General features: G+C 51.6%; 1 protein-coding gene across 3 annotated transcripts in view; it reads right to left on the bottom strand.

Annotated features, from left to right (window-relative positions):
- KAZN (kazrin, periplakin interacting protein) overlaps positions 1–23,230 on the bottom strand; it is a 207,139-nt gene continuing 183,909 nt past the window's right edge. For all 3 annotated transcript variants that reach the window (XM_068171591.1, XM_068171592.1, XM_068171593.1), the window contains 7 exons: positions 12,345–12,536; positions 4,250–4,386; positions 3,674–3,844; positions 3,232–3,421; positions 2,950–3,080; positions 2,642–2,692; positions 1–2,055 (listed from right to left, as the gene is read on the bottom strand). In XM_068171591.1, the coding sequence (XP_068027692.1) occupies positions 1,888–2,055; positions 2,642–2,692; positions 2,950–3,080; positions 3,232–3,421; positions 3,674–3,844; positions 4,250–4,386; positions 12,345–12,536 (1,040 nt within the window). In that variant the 3' untranslated portion in view covers positions 1–1,887. The remainder of the gene's footprint in view (positions 2,056–2,641; positions 2,693–2,949; positions 3,081–3,231; positions 3,422–3,673; positions 3,845–4,249; positions 4,387–12,344; positions 12,537–23,230) is intronic.

Raw genomic sequence — 23,230 nt, 5'->3', positions numbered from 1 at the left:
TACTTTAAAATAAGCTTTATTTAGATCTTTTATAATTTTATATTTGCATCCATGCCTTCAAGGATTCTCCCCCGCTCACAGGGGGAAAAGTTAAATCTAATGTTACCCATAATTCATATGCTATTTAGCAAAGTTCTCTTTTAAATAAATCATCCTCTTAGTAATTTTTAGAATTACTTCCTAATTTACAAAAAAGCTGAAATGCAAAGGAAACTACTCGATAACAAGGAGATTGCTCATCTGTTCTGGTGGTTTAGAGTTTAAATTATAAAAACGCAAGGAGAACAAAGAACAAAAAAAAAAAAAAAAAAAAAAACAGAACCCAAAAAACAACAAAATGTATAAAAATGCTTCTCTGCAGAGAAAAGATGCCATGGGGCAAAGCCTGCCCTGCCACCCCAGGAGAGCCTGGGGGGGCTGGTTCCTCTGTCACCCCCTCCATGGCCTCTCTGCATCATCCCTTGGAATGGAATACACAGCGCGAGGGCATCGGTTTAGTTCGGCGATTTAAGACAAAATACCCTTTTTTTTTTTCAACCAGGGCGCATGTATCAGAATTAAGAAAAATAATACACTATTATAGGTCATTAAATAAATCTTAATACATTTTTTTTAAGAGCTTAAAATTATACTGTAAGCATTAAAGCATAAGGTACTTATCTTGGCATAAGCAGAGCGCGGCACGTGTTAGTGGAGAGGGGAAGCGGCTGCCGCACCGGGGGGGTGGTTTGGGGGCGTTTCCAAGGAATTTGGAAAAACAAGCTCCACCTGTGCTTCCAAATCACCCCAGAGCCAGAAAAACCTCCCTAGTGGGGACTCGTACCGATTTCCCCAGCCCCCTCCGACGACGGCAGAAACACCCCAAACTGGAGCGGGGTGGCCGGCCCCATCTGGGCAACACCTTGGGATATGGGATATCTCGGGATATCACCTTTCTCCCAGCTCGTGCCGGATCCCCCTACATTTTACTTGAAGCAAAGGGCGAGCACCCCCCAAAAGCAGGGAAAAACAGCGGGCAAAGCTCCCACCAGCTTGCCCCCATCTGATTTCCCGGCATGTGTTTAGGTTTGCGTTTTCCAAGGCGTTAAGTGCTCCTGGGGCAGCTGAGGGAGCCCGGGCTGGGGGGTCCACAGCCCCAATCTCCCCCAGCAGCAACTTCCCAGGACAGTACAGTACAAACACCCCCTTCCTCCTCCCCGCCCCATCCCAACCGACGTGGAAAAATATAAAAATCCCAAAACTTCTGCAATAATTTAGTTAGAATAGCTCCTCTGGGTTTGTGCAAATAAATTAAAACAACTAAAAAGGAACGTTAAAACACTTATTTCCAGACCGGCAGGCGTAACAACCAGCCCAGGTCGCCTCCGCGGGGCTCGGCCAGGAAGACATCACAGCGAAGGAGATTTTCTTGTTGTTGTTGTTTTTGTGTGTTTTCTCTCTAAGATCCCTCAGCTGGGCAGGTCCTTTGTCCCCAAGCGAGGACATCCCGCAGGCTGGGCTCCGGAAAACAGCGGTTTCGGACAAGAGACATCACAAGCACAAAGTGCACAATATTTCTCGTATTTACAGAGACACAGCAGTCCTTCAAGTTTCAAGTTTTGTCAAAAGAACAAGAAAAAAGAACAAAAAATACCCTCCCAAAACAAGAAAAAAACCCCAATCCAAATGGACGAACTGAAGTGACAACAAAGGAGTTACCAGGATGGAAAAAACAAAAAACAAACAAACAAACAAACAAAAAAAAACCCATGGAAAAAACGGAAAAAAACTGAAGTTACGACACAGCTGCATTGCTCCCAAGACAACAGGTAACACGTCCACAGGTGGGACGGGGGTGTGGGATGTGGGATATGTACATGTGCAGGGCCGGGAGAGGCTCTGGCGCCGTCACCAGTCCGCGTCCTCCTCGATGTAGTAGTCGGGGGCCGTCCCGTCGAAGAGACCGGGATCGAGGGACTTGCGCTGCTTCCCCCGGGCAAACACCCTGGAGATGGAGCCAAAGCCCATCTTCTCTTTCTTCTTTTTCCGTTTTTGGTCTTCCAGGTCTTCTAGAGACTGTGGGAGGAGAATACGCAAGTTTTGGGCAATCAGCTTTTCCTTTTCCATTTTCCCCCTTCACTAGCATCAAGGATGATTGACCACGTGGTCCCGGTCCCAAAATATATTTGCATCCAGATCCTACAAAATATTTTCATCCAGGTCCAAAGTACTGCTAAGATAATGGACCAAAATGCAATAATATTCCTGAAACCTGGGTGGTGGAATTTGCAGTGAAATTGGGCCCTCTCTCAATAGCTCTGGGATTTTGGCCTCTTTAATTCAACTGGATCAGGATTCCAGCTCTGGGAATAAATATTCAGAGGATCTGTCTAGATTGCAGAAATATCCCAATGTTTTAGGGCCAAATACAGAAGAACAACATGCTTTGGCTGGACCTTATAAAAATCAACACTGCAATAGGCCTGAACTCAGTGAATGTCTATGGCATTACCTGGACTTTGGGGCAAATTATAGGAATAGGAGATATCCCAGACTTACAATTCAGGATGACTTCCACTCATCCCAAGTCATCAAGCCTCTGACCCACCACCCCCAAGTAATTTCTAGCACAGGAAGGGATTTGAGAGGATTTGTGCCCTACCTGTACGATTGGATTGTGCAAGTTCTTCTGTACCGGTCCAGGACTGTCCCCCTATGGCACAAGGAGATGGATCCACTGAATCAACCCTGATACAGCCCAAGACCCTCCACCCCCAGGGCAAAAGGCAGCGTTTGTGCAGCTGAACTGCAGTGGGGCTGGGATAAACCCCAGGGCAGCAGCTTTCCACGTCAGCCAACCCCAACGTGCTCCAAACCCAGTGTTGTTTTGGGAAGTGGAGGCCCCACAGAATGGCCCAGAGTCCATCTCCCCAAAGCAGGGCATCAAAGCCCCACCAGGCAGGCCCTTACGTTGCAGAGCGAGTGCGTTCGATGCCGGGGTGAGTTGATGTCACTTGGAGTAGACGACCGGTCGCCTTCGGCCGCGGAGGCGTCGGAGATGATGGACGGCTGCCGGGAATGACAGGGACTCACTCTGACCGCTGCAAGGCAGGGGGGAAAACAGGGAATTAACACCAGCAAAGCCCCTGATGCACTTCCAAAAACATATCTGGGGAGGAGTGGTTTCGACCATCTTCCTTCCTCCCCAGAAGGGGCTTGGCCCTGAGAACTTGCCATCCGTGGGGTGCCCACCTTGCCGGTCCGCCGAGTGCTGGGGGTGTGAGTGGTAGAGGGTCTGCTGGCTCTGCCGGATGGCGGCGGTCAGTGGGAGGTCAGCCTGCATCACCCACTCCTGGTTGCCGTTCAGCACCGTCTCGCCCGGCATGGCCAAGGAGTGGCGCTTGGGCACGTCCTTGGTCAGTGTAGCCAGGGACTGCTTGGCCTGGGGAAGCACATTGAGGTGGTGGTGATGGAGTGGGAAAACCATATGGACATCTCCCAGAGCAGCAGAACAGGCAGCAACACACTGCACAGCAAACCCACCCTCCCCTGGGCAAGCGAAGATCCCAACTGTGCCGCTCCCCATGCCAGGGATATCAAGCTCCTTTTCGGAGATGCAATATTTTCCTCTCAGTATTGCAGTGGTGCAACCACTGCAGCAAGTACTCAGATCTATATAAATCATCCAGCTCACCATGGCCAGCTCGGCCTCCAGCTCCTTCATGCGGTTGTCCTTCAGGTCGAGCTGGGAGCGGAGGGCGCTGGCGTGGTCCGTGGCTTCCTTGGCCTGCCGCCGCAGCTCCCACTTCTCCCGCTCCAGGAGGTCCTTCTCCTTTGCCAGGGCTTTCACCGCGTCCTCGCTCTCCTGCTGGGACAGGGGTGGCCATCAGGAAGGGAAAATCCATGTGCTACTAAAGACCCCTCTGTCACAACCCCCTTGGGGACACCCAACCATGAGCAGTATCTTAGGTGTCACAAGAGCCCTGTGCTGGCAGGAGCATCAACCCTTTTTGGGGAGATCCAGAATGCAGCTGGTCCCCAAAAAGAAATGCTCACTGGGCACCTGGTTAAAACTACATCAAATTCCTCAAGTCTGGCTCTATTTCCTCCAGCATTTATTTAGCCTTAAGCTGCTGTGGTCCATCCTGACTCCAGCAAGAGTCCAGCTGGGGCGTTAGTGGGATTTTGCCAGATTACAGACCAGGTTTCACACTCAGCCAGCTGCCAGCTCTCTGTGCCACGAGAGCACGGTGCTGGGCTCTGCACTCACTTTCCTGTGCTGTTCATAGTTGCGGATGAAGTCCCGGAGCTGCTCCTCTCGGCTCTCCAGCGTGGCGTACAGCTGCTGCATCTGGCTCACCAGGTCTGTCTTCTCCCCCTTCAAGCGCTTGCGGTCGGCTTTCATGGCTGTGGGGGAGAGGATGACTCCAGCATAGGAGGCCTGGCAGCCCCTTGACTCCATCTCTTTTATTTTTCAAGGAAAAAGCACCAAAATGACAATCCTGGGGGCTGGGCTGGGAGAAGATGCCCAATTCACCCCCATCGCTGCACCCCTCGAAATGCCCATCACGTCACCACTGTGGCTCCTCACCACTGCCCATCCTCCAAGGGGCAGCTCAGACCTTGGAAAAGGAGGTTTGGGAGCAAAACTGCAGCCTCAGCCTCAGGGCCTGGCACAGGAAAACCTGCTGCTCCCTTTCCAGGATAAATAAACCACAAGCAGTTTATTTTTAGCAGTGAGGCAGATTCCAGAGCGCTCCCACAAGCCCAGGGCATGGCTCCCTGAGTGTCCCCTTCCAGCTCAGGGATGCTGTGCTGGGATGAGGGCATGGAGCAGGGGCATGTGATGGGTGTTTCAACAACCCTGAGAGGAACCCAAAACCTTCATGTTTTCCCTCCTCATTGCACCAGTGAGGGATGCTCACTGACCCCAGGACAGCTGCGAAAGGCTGGCAATCCAGGGAGAATTACAGAAATTTCATGTAGGATGAGGAATTTCAGTCACTTCTGTATATCCATGCTTTACCCAGTACTGAACCTGGTCCTTGGCAGTGCTGCAGAAGTGCCCTGTGGCTCCCTGCTCCAGATACGCCCCATCCCACCAAAATAATGCCCAGTTTAGGAATCAGATCACAAATATTTCATTATATATTCCTGCTTTTCCACCCTGAGCAAGTGCTGCTAACTCAGGGATGCTATAAAGCACCCTCTGTCCCTCCAACTCTCCCTGCACTCATCATATTGAATCACTGAGTCATGCAAGTTGTTGTTTGTATTATAAAAAGAATTCTAAATGCCCCCAAAACTCTCCAGAAAAAAACAGCCCCAAAGCCACCAGGGGCCGTGTATACTGCAAAAGCTGCCAGAAGATGATGCAGCATCATGAGTGGGACCTGTCTCCATGCACACATCCAACCTTTCTCCATCAGATTACAGAAATCACGGCAGCTGTTTCAGCCCATGCTGTGTTATCTACTCCCTGTAATGAGTCACTTCATCTGGGGCTTAAACTGCACGTCAGGTACCTTTGGGCTCCTCTCAACACGTGGGGATAATAAAGACAATGTAAGAAATACAAGGAAACCACGACTGTGGCACTCTGAACGGGGAATGAATTTCCTTCACACACCTTTGGCACCCTTGGCTTTGAGCCTTTGCTTCACCCAGCACAGGGGAGCTCTGCTCCCACCCTCCTCTGCCTGGGAGCCCTCAAAAGACATTTCCACCTGCTTGTAAGCGGGGAGAGCACCATTATTTGCTGTGCAGTGAAGCCCCCAGTCACCCTCAGGCAGAACAAGCTGATTCTGGGATCACCCAGCCTTGCACATGTGTGGAATAGACCCCAAAACCAGAGCAGCCCCCCGCAATCCAGCTCCGTGCAGCTCCCATGTCCCACCCCAGCTTGTCACAACCACAGTCTCGAGAAGAAGTTTATTTGGGGATGAACTTCTTCATAGGTTTTACTCTACTTTTTTGACTATTTCTTACTCTAAGTGTGTGCTGGGAAGATGAACAGTAAGTCAAGTACTTGGAATGGAGCTGTAAGGAAAGGAGGGGGTTTGCAGGTAAAAGGAGAAAAAGATGGGGGAGAAAATCAGACTAAATAGTGGAGAAAGAGGGAGATGCTTTGGACTATAGAGATTTTTATCTGTTAAAATCCAAGAGATGAAACTTTTTGGACCAACTATTCTGCCATTAAGCATTGGAGATAAACCAGAACACCGAAAACCAGAAAATGAGGTAGGAAATGCTGCAAAAATTCACATTGTCCTGTGACAAGGAGCTCTTGGGAGTCTTCCTTGCCTACTTCAATGAACATGACTCCTCCTGGGACAGCTCGGCCTCTTCCGACACCAGGACTTCCCTTACTTTTTTCCCATCTTAGGAAATTCCTACAGAAACCCTCTAAAAACAAACACAACCACACCCATGTCTTTGAAAAATCCCTTTCCCACTGCCTGTGTGCACTTAACCACCACCTTCCCCTGCCCAATTCTTTCACAGGAACTAAAAACTTGCTAAAAAAGAAAAATTCATGATAAGTTGACTGAACCACACTGGGGTGAGATCCAGACCCCACAGACACATATGGATCTATACATGTAAAGTTTAATTTCCTCAAGGATACTGGGAGGCCGTTATAAAAGTTTAAGTCACATTTGCCAATCTCTCGTGCTGGAGGCGACAAAAAGAATCCTAATGAACTTAATTAAATAGTATGTCCCCTATAGCATACAAATTCCTTTAATTAGTGGCAGTGTTCATGGCCCTTAAAGATTTACAGAAAACACTTAATCATTTGCCAGTAGAAAAAAAAGAAAATGCTCTGAAGCACTATTAGACGAAGGGTAACTATCTCCAAGGTTGAATATGTATTGATATATATATAATATTTACCAATATTTATGCCAGTGTATCAGTATTACAAGAAGATTATGAGGTTTGGGTATTGAAAGAGCAGATTTTTTCCGATTAACTCAACAGGACAATTTACCATTTGCTGCATTTCATATTTGAGAGATTTGCTGAAATTAACACACTTTTTTTTGCTCCCCTCTATTACTCTCCTTCCTCCAAGAACGATTAGCTCCTAAGCTTAAAGAAGATTTATCAGTCATTTGAGAACTTCATTCCAAGCCAAATTAATAGGAAATTAATTGAAAAAGGCACAAGAAAAATAAAAAGTGAGGCAGAAGTGAGCTGTGAGGGCTGCCAGTAGCTCCTGGACTGAGCCCCACTTGCTGCAGCAGCTTAATTCGTCCTTAGCAAACAAGCCCAGCTAATTACTCGGTCGGGGAAAACGAGCCTTTGCAATCCATGGCCAGCCAAGGAGGGATAAAGCAGATTTTCCCTGGCTATCGGGTCCATCTGAGGAGGTGAAATGGCTTTTTCCTTTAATCTCATGATCCAGGGCCAGGTTTCTATATCCCAAACCCCCACAAGTATCCAAATAAACTCCCCCAGCCCATCGGCACAGCGGGCTCTGGACAAACCTCTGACCTCTTCATAAACCCAAGAAAAGAAGCAAGAAATCCTAAACCCAGACCATGAGTGGAAAGTACTTCTCTTACTTGCATTATTAATGTTCCCCTCCCCTCAAAGCACATGGCAGAAGGAGAGGGGGGGCCCAGTAGCCCCCCTTGGACTTGGCAGCTCAGCACCAGCCTTGGCATCAAGGGATGGGGGAGATGGGTTGGGATGACTGGGTGAACCCCCCCAGCCCTCACCACCATCCCCACCTGCACCAGGTCACCCTGCCCTCTTGTTATTTGAGCTTCCACCTCCTGCCACTCGATTCTCTCTCAGTCCTTTGGGAGAAGAATGATGGACACAGACGTAACGGGACCGGCTCCACGCTGGGCTCCTCCTGCAGCCAAAACAATTAAAAATCCAACCCCACAAAATCCACCCCTTTTATTCCCAGCTCTACGTGAGGAACCAAAATCCAGTCGCTCCACTGGAGAGGCACAGCCTTGTCTGGGACAGCAGCAGGGCTGGAACCACCCAGTGATGCCACCACTGGAAGTGTCACCATCCCATGGCCCCAGTCTGATCTCACCATCCAACAGCTTCCAGCTGGGAATTAGCTCCTGTATCCTAAAGCCGGGCATCTCCCCCCAGCATGGGGGCTGCTCTAAATACTGCCTTCTCTCTTTGAAATTAATAGTACCAGATTAAGGAGATATCAATTACAGAGCATCCTGACATGGAAGGGACCCACAAGGATCATGGATGCCCAGCCCCTGGCCCTATAAGGTGGAGGCCGAGGTTCCCTTGGAGTACATATGAGTAATAATTAGTGTGACTACCTTGAAAATGTGACATTAGATGAAAAACTACTGCTTGAACAATAGAAGCAGCATCTCTGCCCAGTTTCACTCCTGGGATAAGACAGCAATGCCCAGACACACACCAGGGCACTGCCAGAGGATGCAGCACACCTTTGAACTCCAAAGAGCAGCTTCCCGTGACTCCCATCCACATCAAAGTCCTTCTCTCACCCCATACAATGTGAATTTTCATGCCAGGAACAGAATCAGAGCTGACTTTACCACTTACTGAATCACACACATTTTCTAATGCAGGGAAGGGCATCCTCGGGGAGCACGGCTGGAGCCCCAGCGATGCCCCGTGCAACAGGAATGTGCAAACCCATCCCGTCCTATTAACATTTACTTAATTTCTCCTGTTTCTTCCTTGCAGCCATGAAATCCAATACTGTCACCATGACTAACCCATAAAATCAGGATCACAGTGCTGCTCCTTGCTTTGCAATTAAAGAGCCACGTGTGGTCCCTGGGGCAGCTGTCACCATCAGGAAGATCTTGATGCTGAAAACATCAACGTTCCATGGTGTCAGGCAGAGCCAGCACTCACTCCTGGGGGTGTGGAAGTATGGAGCAGGCAGAAAATTAGAGCCCAATGTCAAATTTCATGAAAAAATTAGGTGAGGCAATTCTCCTTGGGGGAATTTACCGGGTAACAGCCAAGGGCTTTCCAAACCTGACCCAGCAGTCAACAAGGTGATCAATGACTTCTGAAAACTTCAGGTGGGTCTTGAAAGGAGAACAACAGGTCTTCTGTAGAGATCCATGTCCTTATAGTGGAGATGGCTTCCTTGGCTGGGTCCATGGCTGGGACATCCATCAGTCAGGACATCCATCTATCAGGACATCCATCCAGTGGGACACCCATCTTCTGGGACACCCATCTGCTAGGTCACACACCCTTCTGGGATAGCCACCTGATGCAAACCCCATCTTCTGGGTCATCCATCCACTGGGACAACCATCCACCCATTTCTTTGCTACCCACCCCCTCATTGCAGCAAGTTGAGGGTGCTGTGGATCTCTGGAGGAGACTTTCCCCAGCCCAAATACTATTCCTGGGGAGTCACAGCTTTGAGCTGAAGGTGAGGGAGGAAGAAAACCAGGCTACAACCCATCTGTGGAGCAGACATGAAGTTGGTTCATGCCTTTCCAAGCAGCAGGGAAAGCCAGCCTAAGGTTTCCACCCTGGCATCAAAAAGGAAACAGAAACCAGGTTTGCTCTCCATGTGATAATCCCGCAGGCAAGCTCCAGCATATTGGATAAACCTTCCCAGAATTGGGGTTTCTGCCATTAGCCCACATGCTCATGGATGTCACCCAGCCAAGAGGCTCCTCAAGTCCCCCAGGCGCTTGGGCACAGTCCCTGCCCACAGCAGGACCAGCAGTAATAAAGCTGTCTGCAAGTTCTGCCATCAGGGATTTCCACACCAGAAATCCAGACCACATCCACACCTTTCCAGCCAGGAGGGGGGAAATAATAACTGCACTAATGCTGGAAGCACAATTCAGAGTCCCAGCCGTGGCTGAAGTGGAGAGGAAGGTAGGATGTAGCAATATGGGATTTTAATTGGACATTAATGGAATAAAAAAAGTGCAAGAGATGGAATTTGCCCAGAAAAAAGTGGAATAAAGGTGCATAAAGCACATGCTGACAGAAATAAAGAAACAGGTTGAGTTGCTCTTGCAGAGCACCCTGTGCTGGGCCAGATCCTTGCCCCTGCCCTGCACAGCAAGGACTTGTTAGCAGGGCACAGCGAAGATGCAGCACAGGCTTATCAGCTTTATCCCTGTGCCAAATGCTGTTGGGAAGGGCTGGAAATGCACCTCCAAAGGGCGACAAATGAACCCACCCTCCATGGAGACCATCACAAACCAAACCCTGTGTGGTTGTGCAAAATGAAGGCTCTTAAAAACTGCTGGAGCCCCCAAAAGCAAACCCGACCAGCAAAGCCTCTCTGCTTCCCTCTGCAGCACGGCCCGGCGAGCCAAGATCCTTCTGAACCAGCTGCACTGCACTTCCAGGCTCAGAGCCAGCAACGATGACAGATTTCCATATAATTTATCTGCTAATGACATTCCACAGGACCCACCATGGACCGTGGGCTGCTGCAGGCACGGGGATGCTGCAGCCGCTGCTGCTGGATGTGGGGCAGCCTTTGGTGAGGATGTGGGACTGGGGATGCAGGAATGCAGGCTGTGAGGAGGAGCTGCTCTTGGGAGGTGCTCTGGCTGCAGGACACAACTGACACAGATCCCTAAATTACAGGACAGTGTGGCCAAGTTTCCCTGTGCTCCTGGCACAGCTTTTTCCTGCAGTTCCTCACTACAGAGCCATGGCTTCCCCAGGGTGTCCATCAGCAGATCCATCTCCCCTGGCAGAACCAGTCACCAGGCGCCGTTTTTCCTCCACTTTTGGCTACATTTCTCTCTGGACAATTTTTCACAGAAAGGAAAAAGGATTTTTTCCCCCCTTCCAGCTGCTGATCTCGTTTTCAAGTTATCCATCTCAGTCACTGTTGCCAAGCCTGCTCTGCTGCCCAGAGCCTCCAGCCCAGACCCAGCCTGGACAACTTTCCCAAAACCACAAAAGCTTCTCAATATTGCAGGACAGGGAAGGAGCGTCAATTGAAAAAAGCTTCTTGCTATGTGCCCATCCAAGTGCCAACTGAGATTCTCTCTTCCTAGCCACCACACGTGCAGAGAAGTCCTGGAAAACCAAGCTCAGAAGCTTGAATATTGGCAAATAAAAGCCCAATAAAAATACAACATTATATTCCTTAAATACTCACAATTTTCAAGCCAAACTCACTTTTTCTCTGGACCATCCTCCACAGAAGCATTGCAGCTTCTGGGATGACTTCTTACTCTTTTTTTTTTTTTTTTTTTGTAACTAGTATTATAATAGTTCTGCTTTTCTGCATTTTGCATTTATCAGCACTTCCCCCCCTGCCCCATCCACACGGAGCAAATATTCCCTAATTAAGGTTTTTCTCCTCCAATTACAGTTCTATAAACCCAGAACATTTCCTCCTGCCTGAGGCTGCGCTGGTGGTGTGGGGGGAGGCAGGATTTTGGAGGTATTTTGGCTGTTGCTGATGTATAGGGATGTTTTTGTACATCAGAGGATGATAACAAAATTTTTTGAAGTCCTTTCCCTAAATACTGACTCAGCCCAATTCCCTGAGCCTCCGAGCATCTCGGCATCCTGGACAGGGGGAGATGCAGAGGCCCCACAGCTCCCCACGTGCTGCTCAGCCTCTGAGCCTGAAAACTTTTGACAGCTTCTCCTCATAATCCGCAAATACGAGCTGACAAGTGCAAGTTATACTCGGTATGCTGGGGATTTGAGATGATATTTAGAGCCATGGCGCTGCCAGGGTTTGACATGTGAGAGCCCTCCCTGCTCAGGATCATCCCCCAGCTCCAGCTAACAAACCGTCCTGCCTGGATTTATTGTCAGCTTGGTTTTAGAGCAGAAAAGCTGCAATGTTGTATTTTGCTCCACACACCCCAGTCCCAGGGCTTGCTTTGCTGGTAAGGAAGGGAGAGCACAGGCCTGACTGCCACAAAAACCCCCAAAGGCAGCCATGAAGGAAGGAGGAGACCTCAGTGTCACCTGGAGGTAACTCCATGCAGGACAAGGAAAGTTGCAGTCACCAGGAAACTCGCAGTTTCCCTCCTGCAAGTCTGAGGGGCTCAAATCCAACCCAAACCCCACCACCAGCTGCATTTCAGCTGCTGCCTTGGCTCTGCTCTACAGCTGTAGAGGAATTCCTTTGCAGTGCTGCAATCAGTCCTCTCATCCCATTTCCCAGCCCACTGCTGCACCCCAGTCCTTCCCAGCTCCGCACCACCCCTTGCTGGGGCAGGAGAGCAGGGGGGTCCCAGGGACACCAAACCCCCACCGGGAGCACCTGATGAATGCGCTCTGCAGAGTCCAAGTGAAAAGGATGGCTTTTCCTTTCCTCATTAATGAACATTTTGAAAGTTGAGGGTGCCGGGGAGACGTGCAGCCGAGGGAGGTGCAGCCCTTACCCTGCAGAGCCTCCTTGGCACGCGCCAGCTCCTGCTCCTTCTGCGCCAGCTGCACCTTCAGCTCGGTGGCCGAGAGCACCTCCGGAGACTTGCTGCCGTGTGTCTCCTCCAGGTCCTTCGTCAGCATTTCCTTCATTTGCCGGAGCAGGTGGACCTCCTCCTGCAGCTGGGCCACCTCCTCCCGCAGCAGCGCTGGAGGAAGAAGGGACACAATGTGAGGAAGTGAGTGCCGGCTCCAGCACAGCCCCGGGTCCTGCTGGAAACCCCAACCCTGGGGAAACGCTGCTGGGCGGCCCCTCCCTGCTGGCAAACCTGCTCTGAACAGCCCCAAACCTGCACCACGCTGCGACTGCAGGAGGAGGAGGGTGGATGTGATGGGAAGGCACTAGGAGGGAGGCGGGGAGCCTCCACTGGGTGATGGATTTAGCATTAAAAAAATAAAAAGAGATGTTAATATGTAATAGTAATAGTAAGAAGAAACCAAGAAGGACTTTCCTATCCAAACCACTCACTGACAGGGCTGGGGTCCAACAGCTGAGCTCCTGAGCTCCCACACATCTCAGCTCTGCCTGCAGCCACCCACATGCTCAGGGCACACTCAACAAAACCACTGTGAGACTGGAAAAAGGAAGATGATGCATCCATCCACAGCCTCAAATCCTGAATTTTGAAGACTTACACGCAGTGACTGCTCACTCCTCCAAGCAGCTACACTGCAGGAGCATCCTGGCAGAACCCAGCTGGGATCCCCTCCACAGCAGGCCCTGGAGGAAAGCTCCAGCACCTCATTTCCTACAGCTGCACCCACTGTTTAGTGTAATAAAGTGCTTTTGTGCTATTTCCACATTGCACCCATCACCCTTATCCTGCAAAACACTTTTGGGCTATGCAAGTGCCTCTGAGTCTGGCTTTGCTTCCCCCCCCCCCCCCTTTAAAAACGGGTGGAGAAAAGCTCTTTCACATCCCAAATCGGCTTATTGATTTCATAGAATCATGGAATGGTCTGGACTGGAAGGCACTTTAAAGACCATCCAGTCCCACTCCCCGCCATAGGCAGGGATACTTTCCAGTAGATCAGGTTGCTCTAAGTCCAACCTGCACTCGAACACGTCCAGGGATGGGACATCCACATCCTTTTAGGTTGGCATCATGGACACGGGGAGAAAAAATGGCCCCATCAGCACACACGTCACAGTTACCAGAAAAATGAAACAGAAATTAAACCCAAGCACTTCCTCTCCAAACCACCGTGGCTGTGTCCTTTCCCCAGTGGCCCCGAGTAGCAGTGGGCCTGGAGGACACCAACTGGACATGGAACACAGGGATTTGTCCCCTTGTTCTTCCTTGGGTCCCTCTGCACGTGCACAGGCCGTTTCCTGCTCGCGGAGCGAGGCCGGGAGGTGACGCCGGCGGCAGGACAGGGAGAGGCAGCTCCCCCCGGCAGCTGCGCCAGGAAGGCAGAAAATCTGCTGCACATACTTGAAATGCTTCCCGAATGAAAACTGGCAAGGCCCCATTCTGTAAATTATTTAGCAATAAAGTCACTAATGAGGAACAGTCGAGCTCCGGGCTGGGGAGATTGGTGCAGCCCAAAGTGTTTTCTTGAAATCCGTGCAGAAAGCAAGAACTGGAGGAGGCCAAGGCCAACAGGATCTTCCCCAGGGATGGGAGAAACACAGCGTGTCCCCTCCAGCCTCTGGGAACCCTGAAAGGATGTGAAGGGCTCACACATGGTCGAGTATTTAGTTTGCAAACCCCACCAAGTGCCTTCCCCAGCCACAGAAAGCCCCCTGCAGCCCCACAAAATACCCCCGGCTGCAACAAATTACTTTTTTTTTTTTCCCCCACTCATAACTCATTTTCACCTTTCCTTACATGCCACTTCATCAAGGGCTATTCCTGGGAAAAAATGAACCAGCAGATGAGGATGGAGGCAGGGCAGCTTGCACAGTTGACTGATTCCAATGGATTCCTGCAAATTGCAGCATTTTGGTGGGAACCAAGAAAATCCCCACACAGCAGGAAGTGATCTGGGAGAGAGAAAACAAGACCAAGGACAGACAGCCCAGGGGGAATTCTGCAGCAAAGAATTCCAGAGAGATCCTTGGGCATGGCCCAAGGTGCTGTAATACCCTGCCCAGTGCAGCTCTCCAAAAATGCACTGATCCTCTCTGCTCACAGCTAGAAACACTGGAAAAATGGAAAAGCATCTCTCCTCCAAAACAGGCAACAAGGGAATTTCATCCCCACTTAGTACTCGGCTACCGATCCAGGCAGAAAGTGCTGAAGGATTAAAATCTGAGATCTGTGAGAAGCTACAGATGTAATCTGGACAGAAACATGCAGTACCATGCTCCTCACGCTGTTGGCTGCAAGCCAAATCCTAAGGAGAACCTGAATTATTGATCAGCCGTATATCCAAAATTCTTGCTTTTTTAGATATATAATTTGAGATAGACATATATATATCTGAAGAAAAAAGGATTATGCTTTGCAATATATAGTTATATTTGCAACATATACATTATTATATATATGGCAAAGCCAAATCCAGTTTAAATATATATATGTATGTAAAATTGGAAAGCACAGTCCATGCAGCCAGGGTTTGATAGGAAAATCCCTCTTTCCAACTCCCTCTCAGGGCTCCTGCCAATGTCATGGAGTCACAAACTGGTTTGGGTTGGAAGGGAGCTTAAAGCTCTTCTTGTTTCACCCCTGCCATGGGCAGGGACACCTTCCACTATCCCAGGATGCTCCAAGCCCTGTCCAACCTGGCCTTGGACACTTCCAGGGATGGGGCAGCAACAAATTCTCTGGGCACACACCTGTAATGACACTCGTGTACAGGATTTCCATCTTTCCAATGCTTCCTCTGTATTCTGCCCACCAAAATCACACCAATTTTCCCCCTCAAAGCACTTTCCACCTGCCCCCCAAGCACGGAGCATCTGCTCTCCATCACTCTTCTCCAAGCTTCAATCCCAACTCTCCAGCACCTCCTGCTCACAAGGGTCCTATGGAGAAATCCCTATTATTGGCATAATTTGCATTAAGAGCCTCAGCTTGAAAGGGAAATTTTAGCTTAATTTTAAAACAGGGGGAGAAAACCCCTGCTGCTCTGCCAAGTTTAAGTACCTAAATAAATGACCTGAAATGTGCCATTTGCAGGCAGCTCTTAGGGATCCTTACAGAAAAGTTCCAATAGCTGGGAAAATGGGGTCAATTATTCAGGAACCTCATTTCAGCCTCTGTTTCTTCCACATACAGATGGCTGAGGGAGGATTTCCATGTGATTCCTATCAGCTGGATAGAGCTGTGCCTCTACCTGTGCTTCTACTTGAAGCTGCAAAGGAGTTTGCAGTGAGCATCAGCCCTCTCTAGCAGGGACTAGGGCTCAGTGCCCCTCACAAGGGATTCCACACAGCCCCAGCATGATGCAAAAGCAATCAGGAGAAGAGAATATTTTTAAAGGTTTTTTGTTTGCAGTTCACCCTTGCAAGCATCACTATATCAGGGTGCAAAGTTAAATCTGCCATTAGGAATCACCTCCTAAATGTAACAACTTCAACGTAAAAAAGATTCCCCAGCACTTCTCCCCCAGTATTTTTGTCCTTTTTAAATTTTCCCTCCTCTTTGTAACCTTTTTTTGGGGGGAGGGGAATTGGGTGCCTTCTGTAATTCCTGACTACCCAGAGGAGGGGATATTACCTTGCATGAACAAACCCCATCACTCATTCCAAGCCCTTCCAAACCTCCTGCAAGTGGGCAGAGACGAAATTAATGCAATTTAAACACTTCGCAGACCAATTGATGAAAACTGCCATTCCCACTGAAATAACTGGCTGTTAATTATATTTTAGGTGATCGCATTAAACTTCCATGACACTGCTGGATTCTGCATCCTTTATGCTTCAACCACTGATGGGTGTTAACAGATAACACCAATTAGATTTTTTTTTTTAATTGTGGTGAACATCACCAGACAGCATATGGGGCTGAAGTTTCCACTCCTGCTCCTGCAAATCTCTGGAAAGTCTTGGACTCCTCTGGGCAGCAGACCAACCCTCCATGCAGCAGCAAAGCCTTTTACTGGCCTTGGAACAGGCATCACTTTAAAGACATCCATTTAAAAGCCTTTTTTTTCCATGTAACTCAGCTGACACGATTGCTGTACACGCATTTCTGCCTTTGGAGGGGACATATTAAAAATGGATGCAGAGCAAACGACGAGGCTCGTGTGGGTGAATCAGTATCTCAGGTGAAAGCTGCATTTTGTGCCGCTTTTGTGAGTTTGACGGTGAGATGGTTTTTGCTTTGCTGGGCACAAGTCAAGGGTGTGTTTTTATCCAGAACATCAGCAGGATAAATATACATGTACACACATCTCTGTCCTAGGATGAGAAATGAAAGGGTCATAAAGAACCTTATTAGAAAAAAAAAAAGATTCAAGACTCAGGGATGAGATGAGTTTGCATTTTAAAGAGCATCTCGTCCCCTCTGATTTTTAAGTAGCTTCTCAGCTTGGGACCTCCTTCTTGCAAAGGTGCAGAAAGCTGGAGAGGGACTTCTGACTAGGGTTTTGTAGTGACAGGACAAGGGGGAATGGCTTCCCACTGACAGAGGGCAGGCTTAGATGGGATATTAGGAAGAAATTCTTCCCTGTGAGGGTGGGAGGCCCTGGCACAGGTTGCCCAGAGAAGCTGTGGCTGTCCCATCCTCCGAAGTGTTTGATGCCAGGTGGACATGGCTTGGAGCAATGTGGCACAGTGGAAGGTGTCCCTGCCATGGCAGGGGGTGGGACAAGATAGGCTTTAAGGTCCCTCCAACCCAAACCATTTGTAAGAGGACCCAGCTACTGCCACTGCCCAGGACTTGCTGGGGCAAAGCCAATACATCCAGCCTCTCCCTTTGGCACCTGGGCACCACGATGGACTCACAGTGGCTCAGAACGAGGCCCCTCTGCACCCCACAGCATCATCTCCTCAAGGGGATAAGTGCAAGGGTCTGACATTTGTAAATCAGCATTTCAGCCCAACCCTGCTGTGCACCCCAGGCACATTCCTCAGTATGGAATCTCTGCAGCACCATGGCACTCCATGACCTCAGAGGAGCTGTCAACCACTCAGTGCTCCCTCCCAGGTGGGTACCAGAGCGCTCAGCAGAGCCTCTTGGATTAATAAAATGAATTCTGGCTCTGCACACCTATCTCTTACTTTCAAATAAGCTTTTATTTCCACGCCGTGCTGCTGCTGCAATGCTATGAGTGAGCTGTCATACCTGGCCACAGATAATCCATAAGAATTTCAGGGCAAAGCTTTCACCCAGTGAGAGAAAATCCTTACAAACACCACTTCTGACCATTTCCTGAGTTAGTTAGCTTGGCCTCGGTGTGCCCACATGGTCACAGCTGTGGTTCAGGACCCCCAGCCACACACACTGACCCATGCCCCATCACCCATCTGGGGCAGGACGTGCAGAGACCACCTGCTTGCCAAGTTACCCCCACGTCCTGGCATTCCCCACCCCAAAAATAAGGATTATTTCCATCATGCAGTCTCCCAGTCTCCGGTCTGCCCTGGCCACATGCTGATGGGTGTATCACAGGGGATGTAAGTAAATAAAACCTGATCTAAACCCCTGTGCCCACCGGCAGGAAGGTGAGCAGGGCGGCTTGGGGCTTCGGGGCCAGGCCGGGGGCTGTGGGGGCTGCCAGAAGCACACACGGCAGAGAGCCGCTGGCTGGCGAGCTGCGACCCCCGCGGCAGCCCCGGAGCCGGCTCCGAGCCCTCGGCCAGCTCCCGGCTCCCCCAGCTCCTCCGGGAGACAAGATGGACTGCGGGGGGCACCGGGAGCCGCCCGCCCCGGCCCTCCCCCGCGCCGCGGGAGCACGGAGCCGCTCGCCGCTGCCCCTCGCCGGCCCGGCCGTGGGGACAGCACGGCCACCACCGCCACCCTCCCCGCGGCCCCGGCGGCTCCCGGCGCGCTCCGGCGCCGTTTCGTTTCTCCCAGGAAGAAGCGAGCTCCAAGCACAAAGCGAGCGAGGGGAAGCCGTGCACGACCGCTCCCGGGGAGCCTCCGGGGACCCCCTTACCTGCGTGGGCTAGGCGGGGGCACAGCGCCCTGCCCGGAGCATCGTCCGCGGCCGCCCCTCGCCGTGCCCGGGCAGCCGGACAATGGGCCGGGCGCGGAGCGGAGCCCTGCTGGCAGCGGCACGTCCCCGCCTTGCTCTCCTCCTGCTCCGACTTCATGGCGGGGCACGGCGGGCCCGGGGGTGGCCGGGGGCGCGGGGGGGTCCCCGGTGGGCGGCTCCTCCCCGGTTCCGCCCGGCAGCGCGCGGAAGTGCGGCCAGCGCTACCTGCGCCGGGAATTTGACCTCTTGCCGGTCGCTTGATGTCACGGCTCGGAGGAGTGGCTCTGCCCCGCACAGCCCGAGCTGCGCGGGACGGGGGCCCCACAACTCTCCCGGAGCCCCGGGGCCGCGCAGGAACCCGCGGCCGGCCGGCGGCGGAAATGATTCCCGGCTGGAATCATCCATCGCTCCCGCCGCTGCCACCCACCGAGCGGCCAGAGCCATGTCCCGGCGGCTCTGTCGCCACCGCTGTTCGCGATACTCGGCCAGCGCCGGCGGCATGGGGGGAAACTGAGGCAGGAGCGTGGCGAGGCAGCCCCGGGCAGCCCCACGGCTCGGGCCAGCTCGGCCTCGCAAGGCAAACACGTGCAGCGTTTTTTCTTGCAATGCAGTTGTTACTTATTTTATGCGGGATGGCGTGAGCAGAGACAAAGCAAAACCCGTTGAGAACGCAGAGACCACCTGCCTTTCTGTGATAAAAGCCACATAAAAATACACCAGAACGACCAAACTCTCTGAAACCCAGCACGCTGGTATAGCCTTTCCATAGAGTCACTAAGGTTGGAAAAGATTTCCAAGATCAAGTCCAACTCTTAGCCAAACAGCACCATGGCCGCTAAACCATAGGGCACAGTGTCACATCTGCTTGTGTTTTGAACACTTCTAGGGATGACAACTCCACCACTTCCCCTGAGGAGCCTGTTCCAGTGCTTGACCACTACTTCAGTGAGGACATTTTACCTAATACAAATATTTTTGTTCCCTAAGGCACACGGTGCACTGTTACCTGCCCTCACCCTGCTGCCTGGGCTGCCTGTTTCCAAGCCCCCCACAGCAGACCTGCTTTATAAATTTTGTCGCCTGCCAAAGCAATGAAGAACTGGGCAGAAGCCCTTTGGGTTTATGAATTTTTGCCTCTGTTACACTGTTAACCTCACCAGATGAGCCCTGCCCGGCCAGCTGCCGGCTCGGGGATGCTCTGGAGCCAGCCCCAGCACTCTTGCTCTGCCCAGAAAGGCAGCGCTTGCACAAAGCTCATAAAACACGCTCCAAGACAAAAACCCCACCACATTCCACTTCACAACAGCACCGAGCCTCTGCCAGCCACTGTGAAGCCAGCTCCCCCGCCCTACAGCAGCAGTATCTCAGGCATGGGGAAACTGAGGCACACCCCGTGTCCATAGGCTTTGACGTTTAGGGGAAGTGGGTGACAATACAGCTGCGGGAGGAGTGAGCTGTCCTGGCTAGGAAGGAACGCACCCACGGCCACCTTGTACACCCAGGTCACTAAACCAGGCTGTCACCCACCCCGTGACCCTCCTGGCCACCCAGTGCGCTGGCGGGCATTGCCCCTTCCCTCACCAGCGGCTCGGGAAGGGGAAGGGAGTTGGTTTTGTTGTGCAACAAGCGCTGGTTCTCATTGCAGCAACAGCATGCAACAGGCTGGCACTGCCACATGGCCGGGCATGGCTCTGCCGTGCCCCATCGCCCCTGCCACCCCCTACCTCAGCTCCGGGAAGGCCGGGAGAGCTCTGCGTCACCTCCCATCGCACCCTGCTTGCACAACTCCGCTCTCGGGGATCAAGTCGGAGCGCGTCCTTGCCGGCTCAGCTCCCAGGGCCTAGGGAACGCTGCCACGGCCGGAGCCACCCCACGCGAGCCGGGAGCCACTGCCGGCCCCGCGGGTTTAATCCTGCCCGGTACGGACTCCCGGAGCAAAGGCAGCCGTGTGACCTGCCACGGCACGGGAAGGTGCTGAGCTGCAGTGCCCCGAACCAAAGCAGAGGGTTCTCCACGTCACAGGCATTGCACAAGCCCAAAGCTCCCCAAGAGCTCCCCGTGGAGCCTCCTCGCTGGCAGAGGAGCCCGGTGAGCGAGCGGGAGTGCTGGGCTGGGCTCAGAACTGCCTGCTGCTGACTAATGGTGGCCCGGCAGCGTTACTCACACCCGCAGCACCCGGCCGTGCTGAGACAGCGCAGCTCGGCTGCTCTTTGACCCAGCGATGGACCCGCGAGGGTTCCCCTGCCCCTTCCTTTGTGATTAATAATCCCTTTGGAAGGCACGTGGAAAAACGGTGCTGCTGAAGTCAAAGATGGCTCATGCCTCGCCTGGGTTTGCGTTTGCTCTGGGCACGGAGCGTGTCCCTGCGACGGGCAGCAGTCACCCTCTGGCTGTGGTGAAACTGGGGTTGGTCTTGGTCTCCTCTCCTTGCTCTGGATCAAGCCATCGCTGCATGGCCAGTGGTGGTCCCTGGCCTTAGCCAAGCAGAAGCTAAGGCCAGGGAGGTATTTCTGTCCCTGGAGTCACTCCCTGTGGATTCTGGCTGCTGCTGGTGCTGGGAAAGGGACAAGTGCTGGCGTCAGTGCAGATAGGTCTGGCCCTTCTTGCCAAATTGGCCAGCCTCCTTCAGCTCTTGCTAGCCAAGACCCTTCTTCAGGGGCAGGAGAGACCCTTCCCACTCAAGCCTTGCTCTGAAGGTCTCGGCAGGCCGATCCAAATTTGACAACCCCCACCAGTGAACAAACCTGCATTGTATGTCCCATCTCCAGCTTCCTGGGCTTGGAGGTCTCACCAGGGTTATGGTTCTGAAGCAAGCAAGCTACAGGTGGTCGCCACCAAAAATTGTCCCAGCTCTGCCAAAAACCCCAACCACCACCCCCAAGGGCAGGGCCCACCAGAGACTGGCAGTAGAGGGTCAGGGTGGGGTCAGAAAGTTGTCCAGCCCTGGCACAGGCTGCCCAGGGCAGTGGTGGAGTCCCCAGTCCTGGAGAGGTTTAACAGACATGTGGATGTGGCACCTGGGGACATGGGCTAGTGGTGGCCTTGGCAGTGTTGGTTGGACTGGATGATCTTAGAGGGCTTTTGCAACATTGATGATCTTATGATTGTGTGAAAAGGCAACTCAGCTTCAGCACTGCTGTTCCAAAGGGAGCAGTTCTCCCTCCCTACAACACGGAATAGGAGCTGGTGGCTGATCAGATGCAGCTTGAGCATGTGGCTGGTGCTGTGTGTCACTGCCCTGGAGCAGTGTCACCGGCACCTGCAGCCACTGCTGAGTAACCTCAGCCCTGCTGAAGAAGGCCAGCGGTGCATCCCTGCACCTTCAGACAGGAGCTGGCCCTAGAGAGCCACATCTGACCTGGAGGACAGAGCTGTCCATAAAAACCACCAGAACAGAAAAATCTGGAGACCTCATACAAGGCCTCCCGCTTCAAAGTGCCCCCTGCTTCCAGGAAAACTTACTAAAACTTCTCTCCCACAGCCATGGAAACCCCCCTCTCCATCCCCCTCTTCGGCAAAATAAAGATAACAGAGTGAGGACATGTTTCAAAACAGAGCTGATTTCTTCTTTCCCCCTGGTTTTTCTTTCAAGGAAAAACTTCTCTCAAAAATGACAGATTTTTGTCAAACATTTCACTCATGACAAATTGGCATTGTCATCGAGGAGAGCGCTTGGCTGGGAGTTTCAGAGGTGCTGTGGGAACCTCCATCTGCTCTTACCGAGTTAAAATCCGACGGCGCTGAGGTTGGAGAACGTAACGTGTGAGGCAAGGATTAATTAACATCGATCTGGCTCCAAAACCAGAGGCGGTGAGAGTAATTTTCATTGAGGAACTTGGCACCACTTAGCACCTCCTCCTCCTCCAGTGCTGTCGGAGTATTTTAAGCTCCTGAAAATCACACGTGCATCAGCAAGAGTTTTTGCAGTTATTAATGAAAGCCTCGCTAGAGAGAAAAATCTTAATTTTTTTGTTAGCTCCTTATCCAGGCCATACACAGCAATTTCCCCCTTCTTTAAAACAGCACTGCAAAAGCTGTTTTAGTGAGGCAAAAAAGCACCAGGGAAAGGGCAAACATCATCATGTTGGTTCCAATCTCATTTGGTACAAGTTCCCAAGCTCATCACAGTTATTTCTATTGTGTTTTTTAATTTTATCACAAGGATTGTATTTATCATCACAGACATTTCATGCCTAACTTCTGGGCTCTTTACAATATTTTCATTCAAATGCTAAAAGGCTGCAATGAGTCTAAGATAATGGCCCACAAATCTAAATGACACAGATCAGAATAGGGGGAAATTGGTTAAAAAGGAAAACAAATAGAAATTATCCATCCTAAAGTGCATTCAAAGACAGTAACTGGGGAAAAAAAATGATGTATTATGGAGAGGGAGGATTCACCTGAACCCAACAGGACCTGCTGCACTTCTGCAGCATCTGGATCCAGCTGCAAATGTCACTGACTCCTCCCTGCCCTCCCCAGCTTCATCAGCGCTAACGAGGCGAGGGGTGGCACAGACAGCTGAGGGGAGGGTGGCACAGATGAGGGGAGGATGGCACAGATGAGGTGAGGGTGGCACAGATGAGGGGAGGGTGGCACAGCTGAGGTGAGGGTGGCACAGATGAGGTTAGGGGTGGCACAGCTGAGGGGAGGGGTGGCACAGATGAGGTGAGGGTGGCACAGATGAGGGGACGGTGGCACAGCTGAGGGGATGGTGGCACAGATGAGGGGAGGGTGGCACAGCTGAGGT

Source organism: Anomalospiza imberbis, chromosome 23 (assembly GCF_031753505.1).
Source record: "Anomalospiza imberbis isolate Cuckoo-Finch-1a 21T00152 chromosome 23, ASM3175350v1, whole genome shotgun sequence".
In the NCBI taxonomy this organism is placed as follows: Eukaryota; Metazoa; Chordata; class Aves; order Passeriformes; family Viduidae; genus Anomalospiza; species Anomalospiza imberbis.
Note: the sequence above shows the minus strand (reverse complement) of the source record. Positions and strands in the feature narration are given on the sequence as shown.